General features: G+C 42.1%; 2 protein-coding genes across 4 annotated transcripts in view; one reads left to right on the top strand and one right to left on the bottom strand.

Annotated features, from left to right (window-relative positions):
- Nucleotides 1-1,971: 1,971 nt before the first annotated feature.
- Nucleotides 1,972-7,013, bottom strand: ghsra (growth hormone secretagogue receptor a). Its single transcript, XM_071498910.1, has 2 exons — nucleotides 5,151-7,013; nucleotides 1,972-4,829 (listed from the first exon to the last, which is right to left on the bottom strand). The coding sequence occupies exons 1-2, from the start codon at nucleotides 5,989-5,991 to the stop codon at nucleotides 4,516-4,518; spliced, it is 1,155 nt and encodes a 384-aa protein (XP_071355011.1). The 5' UTR covers nucleotides 5,992-7,013; the 3' UTR covers nucleotides 1,972-4,515.
- A 1,262-nt stretch (nucleotides 7,014-8,275) lies between these two features.
- The window catches only part of pld1a (phospholipase D1a), a 32,133-nt gene continuing 13,937 nt past the window's right edge, over nucleotides 8,276-26,471 (top strand). The window contains exons 1-9 of one of the 3 annotated variants that reach the window (XM_071498976.1): nucleotides 8,276-8,390; nucleotides 20,807-21,022; nucleotides 21,774-21,943; nucleotides 22,443-22,585; nucleotides 22,923-23,031; nucleotides 23,284-23,349; nucleotides 24,138-24,196; nucleotides 24,423-24,515; nucleotides 25,349-25,501. In XM_071498976.1, coding sequence (XP_071355077.1) covers nucleotides 20,839-21,022; nucleotides 21,774-21,943; nucleotides 22,443-22,585; nucleotides 22,923-23,031; nucleotides 23,284-23,349; nucleotides 24,138-24,196; nucleotides 24,423-24,515; nucleotides 25,349-25,501 — 977 coding nt within the window. In that variant the 5' untranslated portion in view covers nucleotides 8,276-8,390; nucleotides 20,807-20,838. Of the gene's footprint in view, nucleotides 8,391-9,741; nucleotides 9,923-16,347; nucleotides 16,498-20,806; nucleotides 21,023-21,773; nucleotides 21,944-22,442; nucleotides 22,586-22,922; nucleotides 23,032-23,283; nucleotides 23,350-24,137; nucleotides 24,197-24,422; nucleotides 24,516-25,348; nucleotides 25,502-26,471 lie in introns of those variants that run through there. The other 2 variants (XM_071498975.1, XM_071498978.1) reach the window with 2 other exon arrangements.

The following is a 26,471-nucleotide window of genomic DNA, read 5'->3' on the forward strand; positions in this document are numbered from 1 at the left end:
ACAATTTCAAGTGAACGAATGTGCTACCATCATTGGTGTGAGATGTATCAATTCTGGCTCCTCTAAAATGGCCAATTTCCTGTGATTTTCACTGACAATATTAGTGTTTACCACAGAATCCAATCAGCTGCTGCCTTGAGGGTGAAACTCAAAAAGAGATGGAGTGTAATATTCTTTTGTGGCTTTGTAACACAAGTCTGCAAGTTATAGCTTGATGATGTTCAGGACACTGAAGAGCACAATCTGATGATCAAACTTCAGTGACTGAATAGAAGAAAACCACCTTTTTCCCGGTTGTTTCTGAGCAGTGTCCATGGAGCTGCCTTGCCTGGTGTCAACAGTCTACATTTCCCAAGTGGTGAGTCATGAGAACACCGTAGCACACATACAGTAAATATCCCTTTATGGTCACTGACATAACCAGTCATTTTTAACCATGGCTCTAGGGATGATTTTGGTAAGGTCATTACAGGTCCACTATTTTGGTCCAGACTAAAATATCTCAGCAACTGTTGGATGATTACCATTAAATTTTTGCACAGGCATTCATGGTTCTCGGTGATCTTTGGACTTTTCCTCTGGCTCTAACACGAGGTTGGCATTTGTGCTTTTAATTGAAATGTCTCAACAACTATTAATTAATTGATGTCCATGAGCTATAGTTCAGACCTACCTGCTACACTCAGTATGAACTTTAATAACTTCTGGGACCCCTTAACGTTTCATGCAGCACCATTATCAGGTCAAAGTTAATGACATTCCTATTAGCGTTACCTATATGAGGAAAGTTTAGGGCTTATTAGCAATTGTTAGCATGCTAAATGCTAAACGAAGATGCAGAACATGGTAAACATTACACCTGCACAACATTAGCATAGTAAACGCGGTCATGTTAGCATACTGACATTAGCATTTGGTTCAAACACTGCTGTGCCAAGCACAACCTCACAGTGTTGCTAGCATTGCTGTAGACTTGTAGTCTTGGTTACACGGATGCTTCCAGCACTTTGCTAAATCCAGTCATCAAATAATTTTCAGCATTTCCAAGGAGAAGCATTCACAAGCACGTGTAAGGTGTGCACGTTATTTGCACAACAACTAGTGCCAGTTAGCAACAGCTAGTTATGATTGGTGCCAGCTGGTATACCCAATAAAAAGGCTGCTGGATGTACAGGCACAGTGATATAGATGGAGATCTTCAATCCCACCCTGTTCCTTTTTGTCTAAAGGTAATTTATTCATTCTCTACTGCACAGCCCTCATCGAAATAAACTGTCGTGATGTCTGACTCGCTGATTAAATCTCTCTTCTTTCACCTTTTGTTTTATTGTCTATTTTCATTGCACATTGTTTTAATGGGAACCTCTCCTTCTCATCCCTGATCTTTCACACCTCGTCTTCTTTTCCTCGCCTGTCACCAACCACTAACTTAAATGAGATAACAACCCAACTTTAATTTCATTAATTTACTGTGTCTGCTTCATCACCTTTGGATTATATAACACTTTCCGTGTCCTCGGCTCACATTCACACATTCTTTTCTATTCTTTGTCTTTTTACCACAGACATTGTCAAGCCTCTGCTGAACAGCTTGTATCAGAGGCTTTTGCAGTTACTCTGGGTGTTTTGATCAAGTGACCTTAGAGAGGTCTAAGGTCAACTATACATATAAGTCCAGTTGAGGTGACTGTCTCAGTGTAAAGATTACAGTCCACATTACAGTCCAGACGGGTGTTACACAATGCGAAGACTAACATTATACAGTATAACGGTGTAACAGGGTTACGTGGGGAAAAGATTGCAGGCCCTCATAAGGTCTCTCAGTCCACTCCGAGTGATGTAGACTTCACATCAGTGATAATTTTAATGTCAGTGGAAGGGTAGCGTTAAGTGGTTTGTTAGTTTCACAAACTGATTGCTCTGTTTGCAATATGCATCTCAGACCTGTCGGAGACAGCTGAGTGTCGTGAGTGTCAGCTTGCATAAAGAATAGAAATATTGTTTATGAAAGAAAAGCAGATGAAGTGAGTTTTTCCTTTTTTTTTTACTTTTACAAGACTTTAACAGATACATTACCCAACAGGAGATATTCACAGATATTTTCCAAAAAAAAAAAAAACTTAAAAAAATCAATCCATGTTTACTTTTTTAATCAGTATACATCCTGAAGATTCATAAATAGTATGTTATGACATCAGTATGTACATTCAGACACATTCATTAACAGAGATACATTCTTCAGAGCCAGGAGGCCACATTTTGAAATCCAGTGCAGGTTGGTGGAGGCTGCTGCGGTGATTTGGGCTGCTGAAACCATCTGAGGCCACAGCAATTAGTATATAGCATTACAAAGCATTGCTATTTACAATTTAAAGCAAGCATAACATCATCACTTAAAAGACAATTCACTGATCCTCTTTGTCCAAAAGGATGCATGATACACAAATTACAAAATTAAATCACTTTTATTTTTCCATCTGTGGCATCATCAAACAGATGGCTGTTTTAAAAATGTTCTTGTAGAACTCTGTTGAACACATTTTGTCAAGGTCGACACCTTTGGCACATTTTGAATGTTTCTATTTCATCTCACACACCAGCATGCACTGTTTAATCACCCGTGAAAATAGTTCCCACTTGGCACCCAAGCAGTCTCACCCAGGTAGCAAAATACATTTGGCCCATACACAGGCCACATGCTTGTTTTCTTTTGGCCCAGTATATGCCCAGTTCCAGAGCCCAAATCTGGCCCATATGTAGCATGACTGTCAGATACTACTTCCATGTCTGGGCCAATTCTGGTGCACTATCAGACAATACTGGATGATAACAGCCAGAATCTGCCCAGGCATATGTTGGGCCAGAAGTTTCTCTTTCCTGTCTGGGCACCATGTCCTTCATTGGCATATCAATAAGATACACAAGACATACATAATATAATTTACATTGTGCGTGTTTGATATAACCAATGAAGAAGTCACTCTGTGTGTTCACACTGAACAGTTTTGGGAGTGGGGAACAATACGTGCCAAAGAACACTGTGATCCATGGGGCAGCTAACACTCCAGGTCGACTTCTCTATTCTTCATGAAGGTGTGAATGGTGAAAAAAGAAAAGTCACTTCCCACTTTGATGACTTACAAAGTTATACATTGCTTCAAGCAGCATACCAAATCAGAGAAATGACAGATCTGCTACATGTTTTGTACGACAGGATCCAAAGATGTGCACATTGTCCCCATGCAGCTGTAGAAAGCAGAAAAGGCCCTGCTCTGTATGTTGTATCAAGCTAACCTACATCAGCACACCTGAGCTGGCTGAAACATGTAGATGATGATGTTAGAAAATCAACCAAGTTTCAGTGGTTCACAGTTCATGTGCCTGAGAAAGCTGAGGTGTTTATGGCCACTGATGTTGATGTTTACAGTAAAGCAGCAAAGCAGCTTTCTTCACCTTATGCACCAAACTGATACTTCTTAAATGCATTGCACTGTCTAAATGACCACTAAGAAAGTCTGTGGTGCCTTCTCAGATACTCCTCCTTTCTTCCTTAGATAATGTATTTAGCAGCTGGGACAAGAGGCCTGCAGCTTCAATATTGTTGATCATTTAACAAGAAAGAATTATAATCACACAAATTAGAGACTGGTGCATCTTGGAAATGTTTGCATTCTGTAAATTGTCTCACAATCACCAAAAATAATCCACTGCTGTGAAGTACAACATTAATCATCTTCATTTCAGGGACTGTCCATCAGCTCCACTGATCCTTGTTGACAGCAGCAGCACAGCATGGACTTGAATTTCCATGATACAGGGCACTGAGCATGTCAAAAATGAGTAACAGTAACATCGTGTTTTTACATCTCCACACTCTCACCAACTAATTACATGCATCACATCCAAAAGTATGACACCTGGCACACAATACACACATGCAAACTCTCTCTCATGCACACACAGACACACACACACACACACACACTGCACCTCTGCCCCTCCCTACAGGAGTACAGAGCAGTGCCACAAGTTCTACAGTGCTTTCTTTGTCATCCAGAATATGAATACAATATAAGGCAATTGTAAATGTCTATGATGTTTCTACATATGTGTGTACAGGGGCATGTGAACCCATGTTGCGTGTTGTTCAGATTTGTATCAATGTGAGCACTTCAGGCCTGTGTGCATTTTGCACTCCACCAGGCATGAGTGAAGTTGTATGAATGGTGGAGGCCACTTGCTGAAATAATCCAACAAGAAAATGAAGGAGAAAAAAAAGAGAAAGAATCGAAGTTCTATTGATTTGTGTTAACAAAAGGAAACGGAGGCTTGCAGCCTTTTCTGGCTCATCCTCTGGTTCTTTTAGTCTCAGTCAAATATAGGCAGGTGCTGCGTGCACAGAGCTTTTTCTCGGTCTGACAGAAATAATGGCTTTTAGGTCGGTTTTCTCAACTTGTGATAACTAATTTATCTGTACAAATCATATGCAGACACTTTGAGAGTCCTACAGTATGTTTAGAAGCTGACTGTGGACTCCGTCCAGCCGTTCGAGCCGTCTCCCTTCATGGTGCTGGCTGTGCGGCCCCGTGGTGGGTGGCTGTCGGTCAGGCCGAATAGGCGCGCCGCTGCGCCCCGGTATTTCCATGACATAGTGTTGTAGAGGATGGGGTTGATGGCGGCACTAAGATAGAAGAGAACCACCGACACCAAGCTGCAGTATTCGGACAGCTCCAACAGCAGCGGGGACGGAGCGTCCAGCGAGCGGAAGTGCAGGTAGCGACCTACATGGAACGGCAACCAGCAGAGGACAAAGGCCAGCACCACCACCACTGGAGGAGGAGGAGGAGGGAGAAGAGAAGCAGAAGTTGATGAAGGAGGATGAAAAGAAGATGGTGGGATGGAGAAAGAGGGTAAAGAAGTAAACGGATGCAAACGTTGTTATGGATCAAAGGTGAGGCAAAAGAGTTGTTCTACTACGTCTAGATGTAAACTTTCATTATTCTGTCATTTTTCTATTGAGATATTTAAAGACTAAAGTTAAAATCAAAACCCTGGTTTACTCATTAGTTGATCCATCTTTTCATTTGTTGACAAATCGAGCCTGAACCACGTTGTGCGCTGTGCGTAATTTGCGCGCTCTCCAAACTTACCCAGCATCTTGATGGTCTGTCTGTTGCTTTTGTCCCTGTGAGCCACACGGGAGCTGATGTTTGTTTCCCGGTGCCTCTGCCACAGCCGGCGGCCTATGAGGCTGTAGAGCACTGTGAGACAGAACACTGGCATGAAGAAGAAAACAGAGCTCAACCACACCATGGCCCCCATCAGACCTGACTCCACGGCGTAGTGCGTCATCTTACACTCCCGGGTGTCCCCGCCCTCCAGAAAGAAGTCAGTCTCATTCGTGCCCCAGCTAAAATTTGGTGGTCCCATGCTATCCCGCTCCACTCCCACCATGACAAACACAGGTCCGGCGCTCAAAAGAGACACTGTCCACAGTAGAAGAATGAGGGCGCGCACCCGCCTTTTTGTCACCAGAGCCTTGGCGCGTAGCGGGAAGCAGATCGCCAGGTAGCGCTCCACCGACAGCGCGGTGATGCTCAGGATGGTGGAGTAGGTGCATGACTCTGATACGAACTGAAAGAGCTTGCAGAGCACGTCTCCCAAGCGCCAGGGCCTGTACCTCCACATGCGGTAGAGGTCAAGGGGCATACAGAGGAAGATGAGTAGGTCGGATACAGCCATGCTACACAGGTATAAGTTGGTGGTGGTACGCATGTCTCGGTACTTACTGACCACCAAAATGGTCATGACATTCCCGGCCACCCCGACCAGAAACAGCAGCGTACAGGCGATGGTGATGCCAGTGAGGAGAGGGATTGAGTAGTAATTGAGGGGAGGCAGGACAGGGTCAGCATTCCTTGTGGTGTTGTCGATCTCCTCCCAGCTGCAGTTATGGGAGATGCACTCCGAGTGGTTGGGCCAAGTGGGCATGCTGTCGCCGCACGGTTATTCACGGGGCCGCGCCTGGCCCTGAGAGTTAAAGGCACCCCAGGTCTGGGACTCCTCAAGCCCATTGGTGCTGCCCTTTCCTCCCATCATCACTGTCTGAGTTGCGGAGGTATCGATGAAGGGTAGCAGAGGCTGGCAGGCGTGCGTAAAACCAAGATTTTTGCGAGCGTTGCAAACAGTCTTGAGTAGTGTGAACGGTCACACTGAAGGTGAAATGAGTCGTAATCAAAATTCTGAGCTCACAAAGGATGTCTGAGATTCTCCAGGGAACGGTTGGTCTTGTGCACAAAAAATAGGGCTGTTTTAGGTCGATCCAAAATGATCCACCTTGCCTGCAACACGCATTCTGAAGTGTCCCAACTGAAAGTAGGCTACTTGTTTAAAAGAAGGGTAGATTACATGTTGGATGTTTGTAAACTATACATCGCCAGCTAGACTTTGGCACGGAGGTGTATTCCAACCAAAACAGATGCAGTAGGAGGGAAAATAAATCACAGCACAAACATCTATTATCTATGAAAACTTTAAGACAAGTTATCTCCCGCATGCTTTCCGTTTGTGATAGTTACCAGTCGCTTTTGGGAAAAATGAAACATGGTGATCCTTAATGCGCCAAAGAGTCTCAAAGAGTTCCCATCAGCAGCAGCGCGTCCCTGCGTTTGAGCGTCAGGCAAAAACAAAACAGCGGTGGTGAGTCAGAGGCAGGGTCATAATGATGCGGCTGCAGCAGTGAACATCTGCCCAGGGAGGGAGCTCAAAGTCAGCCAAACACAAACGGATAAACAACAACCACCGTGAAAACAAACAGGATTGTGTGGCGGAACGGAGACAGTTTTATAAAAGTCACAAGAACCACGAAGGAACGACGCATTGTCAACATAATCCTGCAGATAGGACCTCGACAGATTTAAGTAAAATAAAGTAGTTGAGAATGGCAGAGAAATTCAGCCCGGCTCTCCAAATCTGCTCCTCTGCCTATGGTGAATATCCAGTGAGTGGATCCTGACTCCCAGTGCGCAAAACATCATATACAGGTGAAGTGGTGCTGCTCAAGGGGGAGGATGGTGTGGGGGTCCACAGTGAGTCAGTGCTGCAACGCCACCTACAGGTGCTGTTAAGGCAGTGATGACAGGGGCTCATCAATTTAAGACAAAAACCTATTACCTAAGGTTACCAAATCTCTCAGAGAGCATGGTGCAGAGGGGGAGAGGGTAGCGAGACTCAGAATTGCTATCTCCTCCAGAAGTGCAGTTTTGCAGGAGATCCTGCAAGGAGGTGAATGAAAAAACTGTTTTCCCACAGGGATCAGCTTAGTCATGGGCATAAAACAACAAGATCCTATCTGGTCTTTGCTTCTCAAAGTAATCAAGTATATAATGAATTTTCCTTTAAAGAGCCATTTGGTGTTAAGGTTCAGAAAGTATAGTTTTTGCCCAGTGGGATATCACATCTTTGATGATTCATATCTCAGAACTGCTCAGACAGAACAGTTTAATTCCACAGTCAAAGATTTTGATCACATTATAGCCAGTCTGGAGCACAGGTTTAATTCAAGGCTCCAATTGGGCTCCTGCAGGATGAGGATAAGCTGGGACCATGCTATTGCAACAATTAGTAACATGTGTAAAATCCCACCTCCACTTAGAGTTTTATTTGCAAAGATTTAATACAGGTGCACACATATAAATTACATTGTATGCATACATTCAAAACTGTCAAACGTTTTAAATAATGCTGTAAAACCCTAATTCTATGCCCTATTAAGCGATTTCTTGTCATTGTGAGAGACTTAACACAAAACTGCTACAGCCCTCTACGTTTAAACGGTCAGTGCAGGGAAAATGCACCTTCTACGAAAAAAATATGATCTTACTCCTCTCATGTGTCGTGTTCTTAACCAACGAAATGCATTAATGTAAAATAAAGATGTCACAGGCTACACAGACAGCAGCTACTGCTACTCTGCTAGGCTATAGTTAGCTGTTAGCAGGACTACAGCTTTGACTGCATTATTCTGTTCACGACTGTAAGATTAACAGTCATTGTGGCTAATTTTCTGAATGGGCAGCTTGCTGGAAGCCACACTGGCAAAGCAAATGGCCAGTTTTAATATGAATGTGAATCCCTTCGTAATTAGTGTTGCAATACATTTCTATTTCTACTGCACTGATGTGATGCTTCAAATATTGTTATCTCTCTGCCCTTTGCGCTGTGTTTACCCGCAGATACCATTATGTTTATGACCACGGAATCATGATGTGAGAGACTGAGAGAGCAAGAGAGAGCCAGCGAGAGGGAGTTGGTTGAAAGAACACAAACAGGACACTTGTCAGGACACTTTTGTCTTTCGCAGCCTCTGTGACACTTTGTCATCGCATCTGGTATGTATCTGTCAGTGGTTAATATTATGTCTGTGTGTGTGTGTGTGTGTGTGTCCAGACTGTATCGTGTGGGTCTATTTGTACCTGTTTGCCTTTTCTTTTCTTTTTTTTTTTTTAGTTTTAAGGAAAATCTTTAACCTATGAACTTCTGATATCTGTGTGCTGTGTAATACAGTTTGTCTTTGGGCCTGTGCTCATAGCAACTGTGGTAATGATGATAATAGCCAAACAACAAGCTGATATCAAAGCTATTTACGGAACTAAAATGCCAAAATTGGGCGTTTTCAGGGACAAAAGGAGGTAATCACAGCAGCACCGGGTATCTTCACTGAAATGTCACGGCTGGATTTTAGGGTTGGGAGTCATTTCTGTTTGGTCATTGTAAACTGTTAGGTGCAGTGTATGACTCAGAGGTCCCCCGGGAGTTGATCTCTATGTTTGACCCTTTTATGAATTTATTGCTGTGTATTCTGTACATGCATGACACTCACTGCTTCACTCTTTTCACCCCTGTGCGGTTCAGAGTGGAGCATGTCTGGTGAACGTGGTAAGGTATAGGCGTGTCGATAAGTGTTTTGGGTGTCATTTTGTCTGAACTATGGGTCCAGGGTGTGGTGGTAGATTACAGGGTAAAGTCCCTGTCATAATCGTACACACACAAACACTTTTTTGACAGCAGAGAGCGTGATTGTGTTGAGGCTGAGAGAAGTGCAGTACATCCATTCATACACAAGATGGAGGAATAGATCTCTTCATTTTTGACTTCATGTTTTTTTTGGGGGGGTGGTTTCTTTGCCAGAGTAATAAATGCTTTTGCTCTACAGGTGTGATATGAGAGAAAATTTCATTAGTTAAAGCTCTTTCAGCAGGAACACACACACAATTTGTGTACACACAAGTTTGTGTGAACATCTAACCAAATCAAATTCTTGCTGTTATTGTTTTTTTCTTCTTCGCAAGCCTATATGATATTTTGTTTTGACAGAAGGACTGCAATAGACTCAACACACATACATACAAAGGCGCAAATAGTAACACATGTTCATAAATACGCTGACATACACACATACACACACATATGCACCAAGCTGGAGAAACAACACTGTAGGTGCACAGAGAATCTGGACAAAACAACAGCAACAGAGAGAGAGTGTGAAACGATGAGTTGAAAGGCGGAACCGGTGTCAGTGTTTTCTCCCCAGGGCCCCCCCACCCCTCCTACTTCACCAAAAGTCCAGCACTTTTCTTTTTTTGTCCAATGAGAAAAGCCTGTGGGAGGAACCTCTTCCTGTGATTGGTCTAGAGTTTTAGAGACACCCCTCCTCCCCCTTTCCTGAGGAGTTTGAGAGAGTTCACTGTTAGTTTTTCCTCAGCCACTCTTCCAGAGTTACAGGACAGAAGAAGCGCAGAGCTGTCTGCCTGCTGCTGCTGTGCACTGCTTCGTGTGTGCGTGTTAGTGTTGCTCTCCACTTAAGTGAAGCCAAGTGGACTGATCAGGCAACATGTGGGCTGCACGTCTACAGAAAGAGCAGGTTGGTAATGTCTTCCTCTCCCTCTCTACTCGTCTCTGTGTCTGCTCTGGTCTATTTGCGGCCATGGGCTGGGGCAGAGATATGTGCCTCCGTGACCCTCCTTGGTTTTGGGTTGTCAGATCATGGAGAAGAATGTGCAGTGTATGTTTGAGCTTGTCATTATACTTATACTAGGCTTCTGTTCTCATGTGTTTGCATTATGTAGGAGGCTGAATGTAGTGAATATGTGTTCAGCATGACAACAAGGTGTAGCTGTCTCTCTGTATCTGGTCTCTGTGGAGATGTGTCTCTTGGTCCTTTACTTGAAGGTGTATAGTTTTTCAAAATGAAATACTACAAGTGTTGTGTTACCTGTTGTTTAAGACTGCACAGGTGTGTGTGTGTGTGTGTGTGTGTGTGTGTGTGTGTGTGCTGGCCTGCTGCTCCCCTTCCTTACACCCAGCTGTGAAAGTTAGTTGCTTCAGCTGGAATGTCTTGGGAAGACTGGAGATATTTTACTCTCCTCTCCTCTCTTCTTCTGTTGTCTTTGAAACTGATACACACGACACCGACCTCCGGCATGCAGTGGTCTTCATTTTGCACAGGCAGCAGCACAGGCATGAGCCCAGCTCTTTTCTGTTGTGGTGCCAGCATACTCATACTATACAGTATTACTGTTATTCCTACCTCAGGCTTCAAGTGTGTGTTGAACTGTATTGACCTGTTCTATGTGGTGCTATCGTGTTCAGTTTGTTATACATATCATAATCATTAACCTGGCCAGTGGGAGAAAGTGGAAGATTTTCAGTCCACAGCTACATAGTGTTTCTCGTAGCTAAAGACATGAAGTTATGTAACAAGAGTTTAACTTTATTGCAGTGTTCTCAGGGAGGATTGGAAGGATTTGAAATAGTTTTAACGTGGCAGGCACATTTAGTGCCGCAAATTTATTCCAGATGTAGACCAGAGCCTCAGTTTTTTGACTCTGTGGAGTTTGTGGATAATTCAAACTGTATGTTTAGGATTGCAGAACGGCAAGCTGTTTGTGCAGCTTTCATTGTCAGTGTGCATCATAACACGGTTCATGGCTAATATTCGAACTGTGCGTGGTTCACTCTCCAGCTCCAACAACAGGAGCAGACTTTCTTGATGCTTTCTCAACGATCCCTCTCTAGAAAAGTTTAGAGGTTAAATTGAAGTTACCACAGCAGCAGCAAGTAGCACAGTAGTGTTCTGCTGCTGTTGCAGTTAAGACAAATGGAAAAAATCTCTCCACAGACTGTGGAATAGAGAAGAGGTCCTTCAGATACAAAAATAGAAGCGATTTATTTACATGGAGAAAAATGACTCTGTGCCATTTGGCACTCATACCATCATTATAACCCAGGTGTCTAAACATGCCTCTGTTTTTATCATAATAGCTTATTTGTTTCTAGTTTACTGGCCCAATCCATGTCCTGTGTTTTGAATTCTCAGGTACTGAGGTCCAGGACACTAAGGTGACAGCACTTTCTTGCAAACTTTTAACAGATGGTTCATCCACATTCCAAAAATCATTACTAGTAGCATCTTGCCATGCAGATAGTGTGTGCTGATTTGTTCAGGTTGTAAACATTTCTGTCTACATCTCCAAATCAGTGGAGATCAATGGAATTGAAAAAAAAAAATCACCTTAAAAAATATTCAGCAGCACATCTTTTCTGTAAACAGTGTCCTACTGTTACTCCACAGAACAAACTCACCAGTTTTCATAGACAGTTATTTTGAAAAAAGTAGTTCTAGTTAAACCTATTCACAGCCTGTTCTGTGGATGAAACAGTACATTGTTTATAGAAAGACATGTAGCTGTTGAATATTATTGCCATCTCAAATGTTCAAATGTAATTCCATTCTGCTTCACTGTGGTCAGGTGTTCAGGAGAAATCTCAGGGACAGGTATCTCAACACCTGGGTAAATACAACCAAAACTACCTCCATGGCTTCGTACTGTAGCACTGGACGTTTGGATTAACAGACCATTCTCCATACTCCCTGTCCTGCCACTGTAGTCATGGTGAGTCAGAGCCATTTAGTGGTCTGGACATAAGTTATGGTTTGGTAATTTCCAGGCCCAAACTTCGGGTTGGGCCGAGTCATACTTGGCTGAAACAGAGAGAGAGAGAGAGAGAGAGAGAGAGAGAGCAGTTCCCTCACTCCTTCAGTACAATGATGCCTTGTGCTACCGCCAGCAGAACGCCACTCCGCTGACGATGACGATTGCGCTCTGTCTTTTTCTGGCATCTACTGTATGTCTTGCTTTCTCTGCCTCTCTGACCATCCCGGCCCCCTCCCCCCCATCCATGGTGCGAAAGATTAGATAATAGGCAGCTTTAGTGTGGGCAGAGAAAGAGAGGTGTCACAGACCTCTCTCATTGCTTCTCTCTCCCATCCTCCCTCCATCTTCTCCTCCTCTCCCTCTCCCTCTCTCTCTCTCTCTCTCTCTCTCTCTTTGTACCATCTGCGCCATGAGGAGCTTGGCACCACACGATCTGCAATTGCTAAGCTATGTTTATGTTGTCCTTATTGTACTGTATGTATGTGCACATTCATCGGTGGGTGTGAGTGGGGGTCTGTTATTCGAAGATGATGTTTCCATGTGTGCGTGGTGTCTTTAAAATGATTTGTACCATTCATTGCGCTTGTTGCAACCCTTTGTTGTAAATGTCAAGCGTGTTATCACACATCCAGAAATAGACGATGCATCTCGCAAGTTTTCTATTTTTCCCAACACTCGATGGCTAATCAGTGACAGCGCCTCTGCTGATGTTGACACAGACGTTCAGTCCGCCTCCAGTGTTCTCTTCAATGATCTGACACTTCTCAAACACGTGCTGGAAGCAAATCCAGTGCAGAGGGAGCATCAGACGCCAGTTAAGACCAGTAGCTGTGCAGAGTTCACTTTATAACTGGTAGAGATAATTGTAGAGACATTTTTGGGTTACACTTTTTTAAAAAAAAAAGAGGAGCAGCTATGACAAATCTTATGCCGAAATAAGCAGAAATAAGCTGTGATGATGGTGGTCATTGTTGGTCATTCTTGCTGACTAATTGTTGGTCATCTTGTCACACCCATTAAAACAGAAAATTCAGATTTTGCATACTTATTACAGTAAAGGTCAGTGCATTCCACAACTTTATGATGAAATGTTGTAATTTATGTCTTTTGGTGAATTCACCTTTGCCCAAACCTTTCTACAACATGCGTTTAAGACTGTGGGATAACACAATGTACTCTGGAAAATGTTTGCAAATAATCAAACTGATGTTCAAATGAATTGTGTTGATCTGCTGTGCAATTATGTTCTCTCTTTAAAAATGTCTTGCAAAAAGAAAGAAATTGAAATAGAAATAGGAAATGACATACAAAGAAAGAAAGTGAAAAGTCAGTGTGATTTATGAATTTCCTTTGAATTAAAAATGAATCTGTAGGCCGTGTCCACCTTAAGACCCCTCTACCACCAGGATGCAGCAGTTATAAATGTTTGTCAGTGAATCAAACGTTAGGCTGCAAGACACTCGAGTGCTGAGCTAAACTTAATCTTGGACAGCAACAGCTACGCATCTGATAAGGGATTTTTCTTTTCTGGTGGTAGATAACACATGGTCACACTGACCTTGTCTTCCTTCCCGTATGTCCCTCTTGGGTCCTTGCAATGCTGCAGAAACAAGACTAGAACAGGCTCTGCTGCAAAAACACAGACAAACTAGTGTGTATCTCATTCTCTGTTATTTCGAAACCACAGAGGAAAGGGTTTTATGCAATAATAAATCTCAGGAGGGTGGTTGGAACTAAAATAGGGACAGTAAATGCAACATGGCCATTGATGAGGGTTTTTTGTTGAACAAAAAGCAACACATCTTCATCTGACATGAATGGGTGTAAATGGGTGTGAGAGATAAATGAATCAACTATACATTGTTGAATATAGTATTGATTGCAGATTAACCACAATGATGATTAACCACAATCAATAGTGTAAGGACAGTGTAGAGTAATTATTAAACTTTTATTTTGAACTTTCTAATAAGTCCACATTTATAAATTGTAACAAATGACTTGTTCATAAATCATTGACCAATGCTATACAGATAAGTTATAAACTATTAATGTGGAGAACTTTTAATAAACCATCAAGTCTGCAGTTATAAATGTTGATGTCATTCCAGATGAGTAAATCATCTGTAATCATAAATGTTAAGAAGTTAATAATAATGTGTTCTTATAAGTAGTTGGTTGTAAATGTAAATCAAAGGAAAGTTTGATATTTTTGGAAATACAGTATGCTTATTCACTTGATAGCTGAAAGTTGGATATATAAAGTTACCAAATGCAGGCGATTAGCTTAGCTTAGCACAAAGACTGCAAACGGAGAGGTAACTAGCCTGGCTCTGTTCAGCGGCCACAAAATCCATCTACCTGCACCGTGAAGCTCAGTAATCAACACATTATATCCTAACAGTTGAATTTGTTAAAAGAAAAAACAGTAAAAATGACACAACTGGATCTTTGCAGGGAGCTGTAACAAACAAGGCAGCCTCTACTGGTTGCCTGGAAACTGCTTTGAACCAAGAAATAGTTTGGCACATAACCCCCTGTTAAACAGAGAATTGTTGTTTCACACTTGAGTATAACAAAATATCACATGTTAATTATTGATCTTTAGAGTTGCTAGTGGGTAGATTTTACTGTTGTACAAAACCAGATTAGCTGCTTCCAGTTTTTATGCTAAGCTAAGGTAACTGCCTCCTGGCTCCATCCTAATATGTAGTCTAATTCCTCATAGGCGACAAACCAAACAGGCATATTTCTACTATTTCCAAAGCTTTTTTTGAAGTCTCTGTGCTAAGCTAAGCTGACTGGCTGCTGGCAGTACTTCAATATCTTTTACGTGAAGACATGAGAGTGGTATCAGACTTCTTATTTAACCCAAGATAAACCACTACAAAGGAGGTATTTGTAAATTTTACTATTGCTACATAGCTAGCATTAACATTAATAGCTGTTTACGTACCAGTCTAGAAAAAACATTGCAAGTTCAGCATCAAACTTCATTCCTTTACTCACCAAGAGTTGTCTCCAGCAGTGGAAAGCAGCATCAGTGTTAAGTGTTGTTTTTATCACGTCTTTAGCATGCTAGCCAGGTAGCCCCAGACAGGCTCATCACGTCTAATAGCAGTTTACTGTGGCCTCCAGTCTGCCCTGGAGACGTAACGCTGCTCAGAGGGTGTATTATAACTTATGAGTCTTGTAAACGCAACAATGGCTGAAGTTCTGAACACCACCCACTCCTGGCAAGAAACTACTTTCAGTGGTAGAGAAAACTTAGCTACAAGCAGCCCCTTTAATAAGTTGCAAATAAATGGATTTCATTCCAGAAGCTCTGCGGCACTTTTCGGGAAGGTCGGAATTCAAATAGTCTCTGCTGAGGGAGGATCAACGCCAGTCAGAGAGATTTTTCACAAATAGGAAACTGAAAGTCAGTTCCTATTCTTGGCCTATAATTGATCTATGAAGCGTTATTAAATGATGTATAAACCATGAATAATGCCATTAATTATATCATATAAACCTTTATAAAGAGAGCCTTGTTAGAAGTTGGGACCAAACTTTCCCTGCCCTCCAGTGGGACACACTTCTACCTCAAAAGCATTAAAATTGAGTTAAAGCCATATCCTCAGTAATGAATTCTCTTATTACAATTAATGATGGTAGGTCCCTGCATGACAAGTGTAGCAATATGTATTTAATGGTTACGTGGCGAGAGACAAAATTTCCCACGTGTCACATGTTTAAAAGATGAGTTGATGAGTTCCCACTTTATTTTTATTACGCCATCATTTTTTTCTCTGTCCGCCAAACCTCCACGGCTCCTCTCCCACTCAACATTCTTTCATTTCTTCATCAATGATCTCACAGCACATTGATTCCAACTAATTGACATTTAAGAGGGATGCTAGCACATAAAGGCAGAGGCGGACACTCATAGCTGCTTCTGCTGATACTTATATATAAGCAGCTTGCTCACTGTTAAAACTATCGCCATGACAACAGGACAGGAAGCAGGAAGCAGGCAGTGTTCCATTTGAATGGAGTAGAGAGATAACTCCCGCAAACTCCTTGTTCCATTACGCTCCCTCTGCTCTCTCCCATCAGATTATATGATTATGCTTTGTGCATGTGTACGTGTGCATATCTCTGACATGTGAGTCCACACATGTCAGACATTCAAACCACATTCAGAATCCGAGTTCCTCTGACATTAACCTCTGTGTGGGTCAAGCCTGGAGTGGGTCATGAGTATTCTTAGAGCAGGGAAATAACCGCACTGTCATAAATACTGCCTCTGGAACCTTAGATCACACGCACTCTGCACTTAAGTTCAGCCAGTGTGCATTCCTGAATTTTATGAAAGTGATGAATACAATGTCAACAAAGGCTAAATGTCATGCTCATTTTTAGGACTCAAAGCAATTATTTTTGTTGTTGTTTTCAACATTTTGATTCACGGTTTCCTGTAATTGGCTGTTTTCTCTTCTTCTGTGAGTTAATTTTACAGGTATGTGATTAATTGATCCACAGACTTATCAAGATTGCTGCACATCTGCATGGTCTTGCTCTTTTTTGATGAGCAAACATATCTCGATAGCATCATGTGACCTCCACTCTTTAACATTTAAATATCCCTACAGTTGTTTGGCTGTCATCAAAGGCCAATAAGAAGAAAACATACGCGCTACATATACTTTGAACATGGACAAGTTTAGACATCTCACCATTTGTAGCTTTTGAGAAGTAGCTTTTCCTACACTCTTGTCTCTCTGCACAAAATATGGCAGAGCAAAGTGAGCTTTTCAAAGCCAGTGCTGACTCAGCAATGGAAAAAGAAACAAGCTCTGTTTGGAAATGTGAAATTAATGATATCATAAGTGGTTTCGAGGAATTTCCTGGAACATGGGCAGCACAATACTGTTTGCACAATAACTACAGGATAACTTAGAATTCTCAAAACATAAAACAGCCAGTTAAATTACATTTTATTGTATGTGTGTATTATTATATTTTGTTGCTTAAGTGATTAGCAATCTGACCAGAATGATTGCTCACACTTTTCCATGAGCATCCTTATCCAGTCAAAAAAGAATAATAAATAAAAAATAAATAACAGAATGAGAACATGAATGAATGAAAAGACTGAACAGTTTCACAGGGACAAGTGGAAACAGACAGACATGCAGTCTCTTCAGGCAGCTGGTGACTGCTGGTGACTCCCCTGACTGTGTGAGCGTGTTGGATCTTGTTCAGCGAAGTGGGAATGTTTACTGTCAAGCTGCTATCTGTGGCTGTATACGTGCTCATGTGTTATTTACTTGTCGCGAAACATTTTTAGCTCCACACTGAAGAATTTAGCACTTTTGCAGGACACTTCATCTTCCTCACTTGAGCAGAGTATATTTTCTTTTAAGATGGGTCACATACAGAAGGATACATTTAAATGGATGTAGTGGAAGAAAACCTTTAAACCTGTGTGAGTCTTATTGTTGCTGTCACTGAACAGAAACAATTGCCTTCGTGTATTGCTCCTGCCCCGACCTGCTCCAGAGAAAATGATCTTGAAAGCTGATGAATCACCAAGACCTCATCCTCTGGCGCTTCTCCTCCCTGCTAACCTTAAACCAAGAAGGGAAGAAACTGCCTTATTCTTCTTTTGTCTTTGTGGTGATTTTCCTTAATCTATCTATCTCTGAACCTTCAGGCCACATTCCTGTAAAGCCGCTTGTTTTCTGTCTTTATTGGCTGTTTATCTAGTGAACGACAGCTTTCTGTCTGTCTGCCTTTTGTCAGGATGCTGTCAGATGTTTACATATTTAACCAAGCTCCACTCATCTTTTCAGATTAATGAAGACACTGTGGAACACAGTGAGCTGGGAGGCAATAGCAGAGGGTGTCTGCGCCGCGCGTAAACACACATATCAATTTCAGTGTTTTCCTCTCAAAACTAATATATGTGTTTTTTGGGTTTTTTTTTTATCATCCTCTGTAGTAATATTAATCACAATCAATCAAGCCAATTTTGAAAGTAGTATGAGAGACTATCAGCTCTGTTTGTTTCACTACTAACTTAAAATACAGCAGAGAGTTTTTTCATTTTCACAAGGATCAAGGAAATGTAGAGGAGTCAACATGACAGAGGGCAGGAAAACACACCCACAGTGATGTACAGCAATAAGGGAGTGCATGAAATATAGAAAATTCCAGCCATACTAAAACTGATTCAGTTTGATGAAATCTTCGGTCAGAGTGTGTCTGCTGATGCAGCTGCTCTCTTTCTCCCCTTTCCTCCCTTCTCCTCCTGAGTCTCTTGTTCTTTTCTGCTTCCTCTGGACTCACTGGGAGGTGTGTTAATGGTGCACGTGAAAATTGGTTTTCTTGGATGACTAAGCATACTGCTCGGTGTATGGGTTTTTTTCGTCTTTACTGAAAGGTGTCCTGCACTTGAAAATTGGAAATTTAAAATGCTTAATGCTGTGTGTTACTGTTATTTTCCGCACTCTGCCTGCGCCCTGTCTTAGAAAATGCAGGATTTTATGGATGACTGCCGCTGGGGCTAAAAGAAAGTTGGAGTGAATCACATGAGAAGTTTCATTTTTCAGGTTTAACAGGTTTTTGGTGTCTCACTGTTTATCATACAAAACTGAGCAGATGTTCTCAGCTGTGTTTACTGGTGAGGTAAAAGAGAAACTAAAACAGAGAACTGAGTATTTTGACTGTATGTGCTGTACGTGTCTTTGTGCCATACACAGACACTATAACTAGTGATATGTTAGTGTAGCATGACTGCACATGTGTAGGTGCATGTATTTTTTTTTTATTATTCATATAGGGGTGTCTGGCTGATTGTATGCAAACATGTGTGTTATGCCCAGCTTTGTCAGGGCTTCACTCAGCATGGTGGCATCTTACAAAGAAAATTGCGTCACCAACGTTGCTTCATCACCAACTCATATTCCCACGGATGCTGTCGGTCAAATGACCTCGGGGCACAGCAATGACAAAAAAACACAAACTATGAAGTGACTTTTGGTCAGCGTGTCATCATCATAACATTTGTCAGTTTGTGTGTGTGTTTAAGAGACATGTGACATGTCTTTATGTGTTTTAAAAAGGACTTTGTAACACTGTGGTTTAGAGCAACACTTGCAACACCTAAATTGTCAAATGCCAAAAATATTGTTGTTCTTGTTCACATAATCTCTAATAATGTATTGTGTTTTAATTGGAATTTCATAATTTTATATTATTATTTATTATTATGCATATCATTTTGTGTTCCTTATATACGCTAGCTTAAGATAGAAACATTATGGCATAAGAAATGTTTTTAATGTGGTTTTGTACTGAACTCTAGTCTTGTATTGGCACAGGATTTGAAAAAATGGTACCCAGCCCATAAGACTAATGCCAGATAAGGTCAGATCAATATGACTGTTTGTCTAATGACCTCAAAGTCAAAAATGAAGTTGACAGCATTGAGCAGCAGTGATGGACTGAATATCCTCTCCGTTTCTTCTATGGAGAAGTGATAAAAATGTTCATCTGTAGAGTGTGAGTCATTAAGTCATTAAACTCATGATTACTTATCTGATTTGAATTACTGTATGTATCAGTAATGGACATGTGAATTCTAGTCAGACAGTTAGTTTGTCATTTACTGATTGTGCAAGTCACAAACCACAATAGTGACTCATACATTGTTAGGGAAATTTACAAACACCTCACTCATGGGATGTGGCTTTAAGGGGTGGGTTTGGGTGTGCATGACCTCTTTAATGTTTAGGAGGCATAGAATCATCCACTGAGTTACTGAACTGCTGAGGACTTACTAACAAAGTAATAGTAGCCACACCACAGTTTGAGATGGTACCCATGTTCGAGAATGAGTGAGTTTTTTTGTCTCTCTAACCCTCTGACCTTCTGGTCTGTGCAGTCACCTGATTTTGAGCAACTTGAACACCTGTGGGAGATTCTGGACCGGTGTGCGAGGCAATGTCCTCCTTCAATGTAGCAAAAGAGCCAGGAGCAACTTTTTACGGCAACTTGTCACTCATCTTTGTATACTCTCTGTTGTCCTTTGCTGGTAACTTGTATATGATAGATGTAAATGTGAAAAGTAATCCATAGCTATTTGCCATCTTTTTTTTTTTTGAGAATCTAACTTTGAGTTAGATAGAAGCTATGATTCTAAAATAGACAACAACATCTCCTTTCTGTCACCTGATCAATTGACTTCCGGCTCTGTTTCCTTTCTAATGGTGACTAGGTGTGACTAAGAAACCTGTGTGTACAGTAGTCTTCAGAGTCTACATACTTGGGTACCCTGGTAGCTCACATGGCAGAGCATGTACCATGAAGGCTGAGTCCTTACTGCAGTGACCTGGGTTCTTATCCAGCCCAGACCCTTTGTTGCAGTGTCATCCTTTCTCTCTGCCCTAACTGTCCCGTCTCCCTCTCTCTCCACTTTCATTTTCGTATTAAAGACAAAAAGTCCCCCCCAAAAAATAAAGAGCCCGCATACTTGTGGTCCTTATGGGACTCTCATGATAGAACATCTGGGTCTTGTGTAACCAGTCATGACAGGACGACCAGTCAGTTTAGGATCTGTGGAAGTTCAGTATGAGTTCAGTGGTAGGTCAAATGACGGTCCCTCTCTGTGGGAGTGTTTGCACACTCACAAAACGGTCACACAGCAAAAACATGCAAACCTACACACTCTCAAATTTACATTTATTCCACAGCAGTGCACGTCCACAATCTCTTCAAAGTGTTTTGTTATTTATATCATTTTCATCATCTCTCCTCTCCCCCAGGTGCGCCCTGCTCTGGGGCCTGACTGCTGAACATGCGGGGTAGGGCTCAGCCAACTACCAGTAGCCTCAACCTAGTGAGCTCTGAAGTTTCTGACACCACATCGATCCCGGACGTACAAGACGGTATCAAGATGGCCGACCTTGTGGAAAGCTTGGACACCAGAGAGCTGGATATAGGAGAGGGAGAGGAGATCGACTGCGATGCAAACTACTTAGGTGTGTGTGTGTTTGCCGATTGTCTGTCTGCCTCAAGTTGTCATCTGTGATCTCACCATAATTTCTCCCAACAATAAGACCTCAAGGAAAATATAAACAAACCAAACAACTCTGAGTTACACAAACACTTGCTGTGCTTATGACCATTTTGAGAACAACGATCTCAAGGATTCCTGGGAAACCATTCAAAACAAATTATACCAAACAGGGAGGTCAGTTCTTCTGCTGAAAAACTGTTTATTTGGTGAGATTATGCAAGATCTTGAGGATATTTAATTTACAGGAAATGTAACCCTTCAGACTATGAACCAGATTCATCATTAATACCCAAGACTTATTTGGTTATATAAGCCCAAAGCAATAAGTTCCTCTTAGAGTTGTTCCCAGGGTCTCTGGGAAACGTAGGAAATTAAGTGGTAGTATCCCAGGAAGACTGAGAGACACAAGGCTCTAGGCTAAAAAGAAAATATTTCAACTGAATGCACTGAGCTTCCAAACTGGAATCTAACAGTGCAAGTGTATGAGGGTGGATTTTTCCTTTACATAATTTAGATCTCACAAACTTTTATCAAAGAATAAACAGAAACATTTGACCCAACACTGCAAACCAGCAAAGCATGAAAATCTTGAACAAAAGGCCGACATTTCAGCCATGCAGCCTACTCGCTCCCAAGCATCCCGAGCAACTCCTACATGCACAAACAGAGAAACCACACTGAGTGCCCGCCTCTCCTCTTCCTCTCTCTCCTAGGGGACTGTCGTATCCCATTTTCAGCAGTGTACGCCACAGTAGGCTTCAAGGAGGCCAGTGCTAAGGTTTACCTCCCCACTGTGCCCATTACTGCCCGGATCCTGGAGGTGGAGAGATTCACCACAGCTCAGGACCGCTTCAACCTGTCGCACCACAGGAGTGTCAACAAGGTGCTGCGCGCGCGCGCACACACACAAACATACACACACACACACACACACACACACACACACACACACACACACACACACACACACTCACCCACCTATACAATCAGAAAAAAACACTCTCTACATGGCTCTACCTCTTGCTGCTCACAGTGTTGAACAATGTCTGTAATGTTTTGCGAAATTTCAGATATTATTTTTATTCCATCTCTATCCTCTGCTCCTTACTCTGAGCTTTTATTTTGGAAAATATGGGAATTTGATGCAAATTGAGTTAAATGCTTTAGATTTTATTACAAATGACGGACATCAATTGGAGCTACAATGCTTCAATTTTTGCTTGAAAAATGACCATTTCTAAAGCAGCTCAAACTATTCTAACCCACTGTTCACCCTGACATACTTTATTTCAACCTCATTATTTTCATTATTTAATAAATTTCTCTCAAACACACACTCACTGCTTCCCCTTCTCCCTATGTGTTTGTGTGTCTGTGTGTAGTCTCTGCCAGCGGTGTTTAAGATTGAGCTGAAGCACGGTGAGTTTACCTGGGTGGTAAAGAGGAAGGAGAAACATTTCATGGAGCTGCACAGAGAGCTGAGGACATATAAGACCTTCATGAGGATACCGCTGCCCTCGCGCAGGTTGGCGCCTACACACATGCATAGATTTTTATTCCCACATGGACAAATGCCAACAAAACTCAGGTTTAGATTTAAAGTTTCACTGACTGTATCTTGTGCAGTTGTGTCGAAATGGAAGACAGTGAAAGACATCTGTCCACAGGCATATAAAGACCTGCCAAAGTCCTCCAAACCTCTGTGATAGTTCTCGCTACAGTAGGCGTCTCCAGGGCCACATTTTGCCGTGATGACACACACAGACTAGACACAAGGACTAAAGTGTGGAAACACTGCGATTTGTCAAGTGCCCTCTGGGGAGGCATATTCCCATTTTAAATCCCTCTGTTCTCTGTGTCAGCCACACAGTGAGGAGAAGGACGGTGAGGAAGAGCGAGGTGAGGGAGATGCCCTCCCTGCCGAGGGGAGGAGACGAGCTGGCGCGTGACGAGCAGGTCTCCAGCAGGAGGGTACGTACAGTGTCTGCAGCCTCTTTACCTGTTTTTCCTGTTCACCCTTTTCATTTCTTAACTTTATGGCAAGGAGCATCTCCTGGCGCACACTTGTTGCCATGGTACTTTACTCCTTGCCAGTACATATGTCCTTTAAAACACTCTCTGACTGTGTGTGTCCCTGTGTGTGCATGTGAGTGTGTTTATATGCATGGATTCTGCCATTAAAACACTCACAGTGGCCAAAATATAGTGTGTGTGTTTCTACAGAGACAGTTAGAAGACTATTTGAACAAGCTGCTGAGGATGGCCATGTATCGCAAATATCACCACACTGTGAGTAATCATGCTAAGCTCTGCAAGCTGTGACTCTTTAACATAACCTCAGAATGAGGTTCAGGTTTATACTAATTGTGTGTGTATTAGTTTCTCTAGCCATATGTATCATTTCACTTACTGTAAATACTGGAGATGCACTGTAAATAAAAGGAATGGCATTTCTCTACATGTCCCCATGCTTTACCCTCATGATGGGACATGGAGTGTTGACGCAGATTAGTAATGTGTTTACCCACAGCACTGTGTCTGCTTTAGGTTGACACACTAAAGGAATGTGATCATATCATCACCGCTTGTTTAAGCTGCTCTCAAGAGCAAGTTAAATGCCCCGGATAAAAATATAATCATTTTCTCATTTAAATGTGACAAAACATTTTCAGGACGTTACATATGTTATCTTTGTTAAGTTCAAATAGGGAGGTAACTCATCATCAGAGTCATCATTGGAGCAGACACAGTATGCTGAACTTTATCCTTACCCTTACTTACGCTACCCATATGGTGGAATGAGCCTTCAAACAGACCAGTATTAGCTTTAGCCATAGCATTGTGCCTGCTGCGTGCTGACATATTAATGCTGTGCATCATTTCTGACACATTACAAGTTCATATCTGATGTGACAACACATGTTGAGCTAATTTAAGATCAGTCGTGTTGCCTCCAGGTGGATGCTACGTGTGAACGACACGGTTCTCTCACGTGTTGATGAACACCGTGTATCACTGTTGTCTCTACAAGAGTCACTGTGTGAAGCCTGTTGTCGTCTCTTCCTGTCTATTCTCAGATGGAGTTCATTGACGTCAGCCAGATGTCTTTCATTCATGACTTGGGACCCAAAGGACTGTGAGCATTTTCTCTTCTTTCAGTCCCTTCAGTTCCCTCTAAAAGCCTTTCTATCTGCCTCCTGTCAGGAGGATTAACTCGTCCAGAAAAGAGTGAACTCTAATGTCAAAGAGATACTTCCTTCAAATGTGCTCATTTACAAACTTCCAAGCCTCTTGTTATATTTTAAATCACATGTTTCAAGTTTTTAGATACTATTTCACAATTTCTTTGTGTCTTCCTCCAGGGAAGGGATGATTTACAAGCGCTCAGGCGGACACCGTATCCCTGGCATGAACTGCTGTGGTCACAGCCAAGCCTGCTACCGCTGGTCCAAACGGTGTGTGGTTACCTCTGTCCTTTTCTTTCCCTTTATCTGTCTCTGCCCTTGTCTTTCAGTCTTCACCTGGTTGTCCCTCTTTTATTCTTCCCTCCACACATACACATACAGACACATCATACTCAAATTGCCCCTTGTGGGGTGAAACTCCTCACTAGTTACTACTGAAATTTCTTAATATCTCTGTGGCTCTAAAACACAAGAATTCTCATTTTTCTGTTTTCCATTAAATGACTTATTTTAACTGGCAAACTTGTTAAAAATGTAGGTGTGATGGATGTTATGTGGACAAGAAATGAAACATTCCAGATTTCTGGCAGGAAGCTGTCAGGGTGTGGGTGTTGAAACAGTGGGGAAAATAAACCATTCATTACACATTTAAATATGATGATAATAATAATAATAATGATAATAATAATATCTTAATATGTGTTATTTTTGGCTGTCATGTGAATTTTTATTCATTTTTTTGTGGGCCGCTAACAGAATCTCAGTAGCATCTTTATCCCAGTTGTATTGGCCCACGTTTGCCTCTCTCTTCATCTGTTTCTGTTTCTCTCTCTCTTTCTGTTTATCACAGCCAAATTATTATGTGAACACTTTTTATTGTTATTTTCTAAAGACAACACAAAGAAAAAAAAATCCCACACGTTTGAAACGCTCAGCCCATCCACCTACAGCACATCCCCATGATGACTTTCTTCCTACACCCGTTCCTTAAAACGAGAAATACAAGACGTCGAGATCTGGAGAAGTTTACACACGCAAACAGATCAGAAATCCTGATGATCATCATCATCATAATGACAACTGTGTGTGTGTGTGTTGTGCAGCTGGCTGGTGGTGAAGGACTCATGCTTGCTGTACATGAAGCCGGACTCAGGGGCCATCTCCTTCGTCCTGCTGGTAGATAAAGAGTTCAGCATCAAGATGGACTCCAAAGACACAGAGACCAAACATGGAGTCCGGATTGACAGCCTCTCCAGGTTATATTTCCTTTATGTGTACGCGTGTGTCTACGTGTTGGTGTCTGTGTGTGTCTTCCCACTGGCACACACATTTCCACACCCACTTCCTACTCAGCTCCATCCGCACACCTTCCCATTCACCCCTTCGCACTGTCAGAGTAAATCACGAAAACAATTGCAGTGAGTCAGTTAGCATAACCTGTTGTTACTGGAAGTTCGCTGCGGGTGGAGTCTGAGCGTGTGGTGGGAGGGTGTCTTGGTTGTGTACATGCATTTGCAGTCCTCCGTTTTTTATTCAGCTCGCAAGTTTTTGATAGCATCATTCAAACGACTTCACACTCTACGCTGCACTTCCCTGGGTCCTGAGCAGTGCACCTGCCATGAAACAGCTGTGTCCCCTCCAGGCTCCGATAGTGTCTGGGTGATGGTGTGGAAAGTGTCCCCTTTGCTTCAAAAGTGATGTTTTAATCCAAAAAACTTAATAGTTGACACTACACTTTCTTTTATCCTCAGCTGTAAAGTTTGAAGTTGAACGGCTTTGGATTGCTAAATGTAAAGAAACACTTTATGTCTGAAGTCCCAGTGAACATTTTCTGTGGTAAACCCTAACCTTAACCAATCTGTGTTCTTTTTAATTTGGGGGCCTTTTTTTCTTTGAACATCCATCTAAAAGTAACTTTTTGTTTTGCTTCCCCTCCAGACCACCTGGGGTACTTTTGTAATGAGGTGGTACATTTTTCTTCAGCCTGCCTTGTTTAGTTCTTAACCAGTGATTTCCCAGAGGAAAAGAAAAAGACTTTCCTGCAACCTCCAGGCAACAGGCATAAACCTATTGTATCCATTTGAGGGTTTTACTTGTAGGTAGAGAACATTACATCAATAGCAGGGATGTAGAAAAACTTAAGTCTCTCCCTCAGTTGAAAATGAACTGTAGCTGTATTGCCGCATTCAGGTTTGTTGATTCTGTTCTTCTAGTGAAGACGGCGCC

The sequence above is a fragment of the Trachinotus anak genome, unplaced genomic scaffold (genome assembly GCF_046630095.1).
Source record: "Trachinotus anak isolate AG129_WGS33_773 ecotype Australia unplaced genomic scaffold, CSIRO_AGI_Tana_v1 ptg000015l, whole genome shotgun sequence".
In the NCBI taxonomy this organism is placed as follows: domain Eukaryota; kingdom Metazoa; phylum Chordata; class Actinopteri; order Carangiformes; family Carangidae; genus Trachinotus; species Trachinotus anak.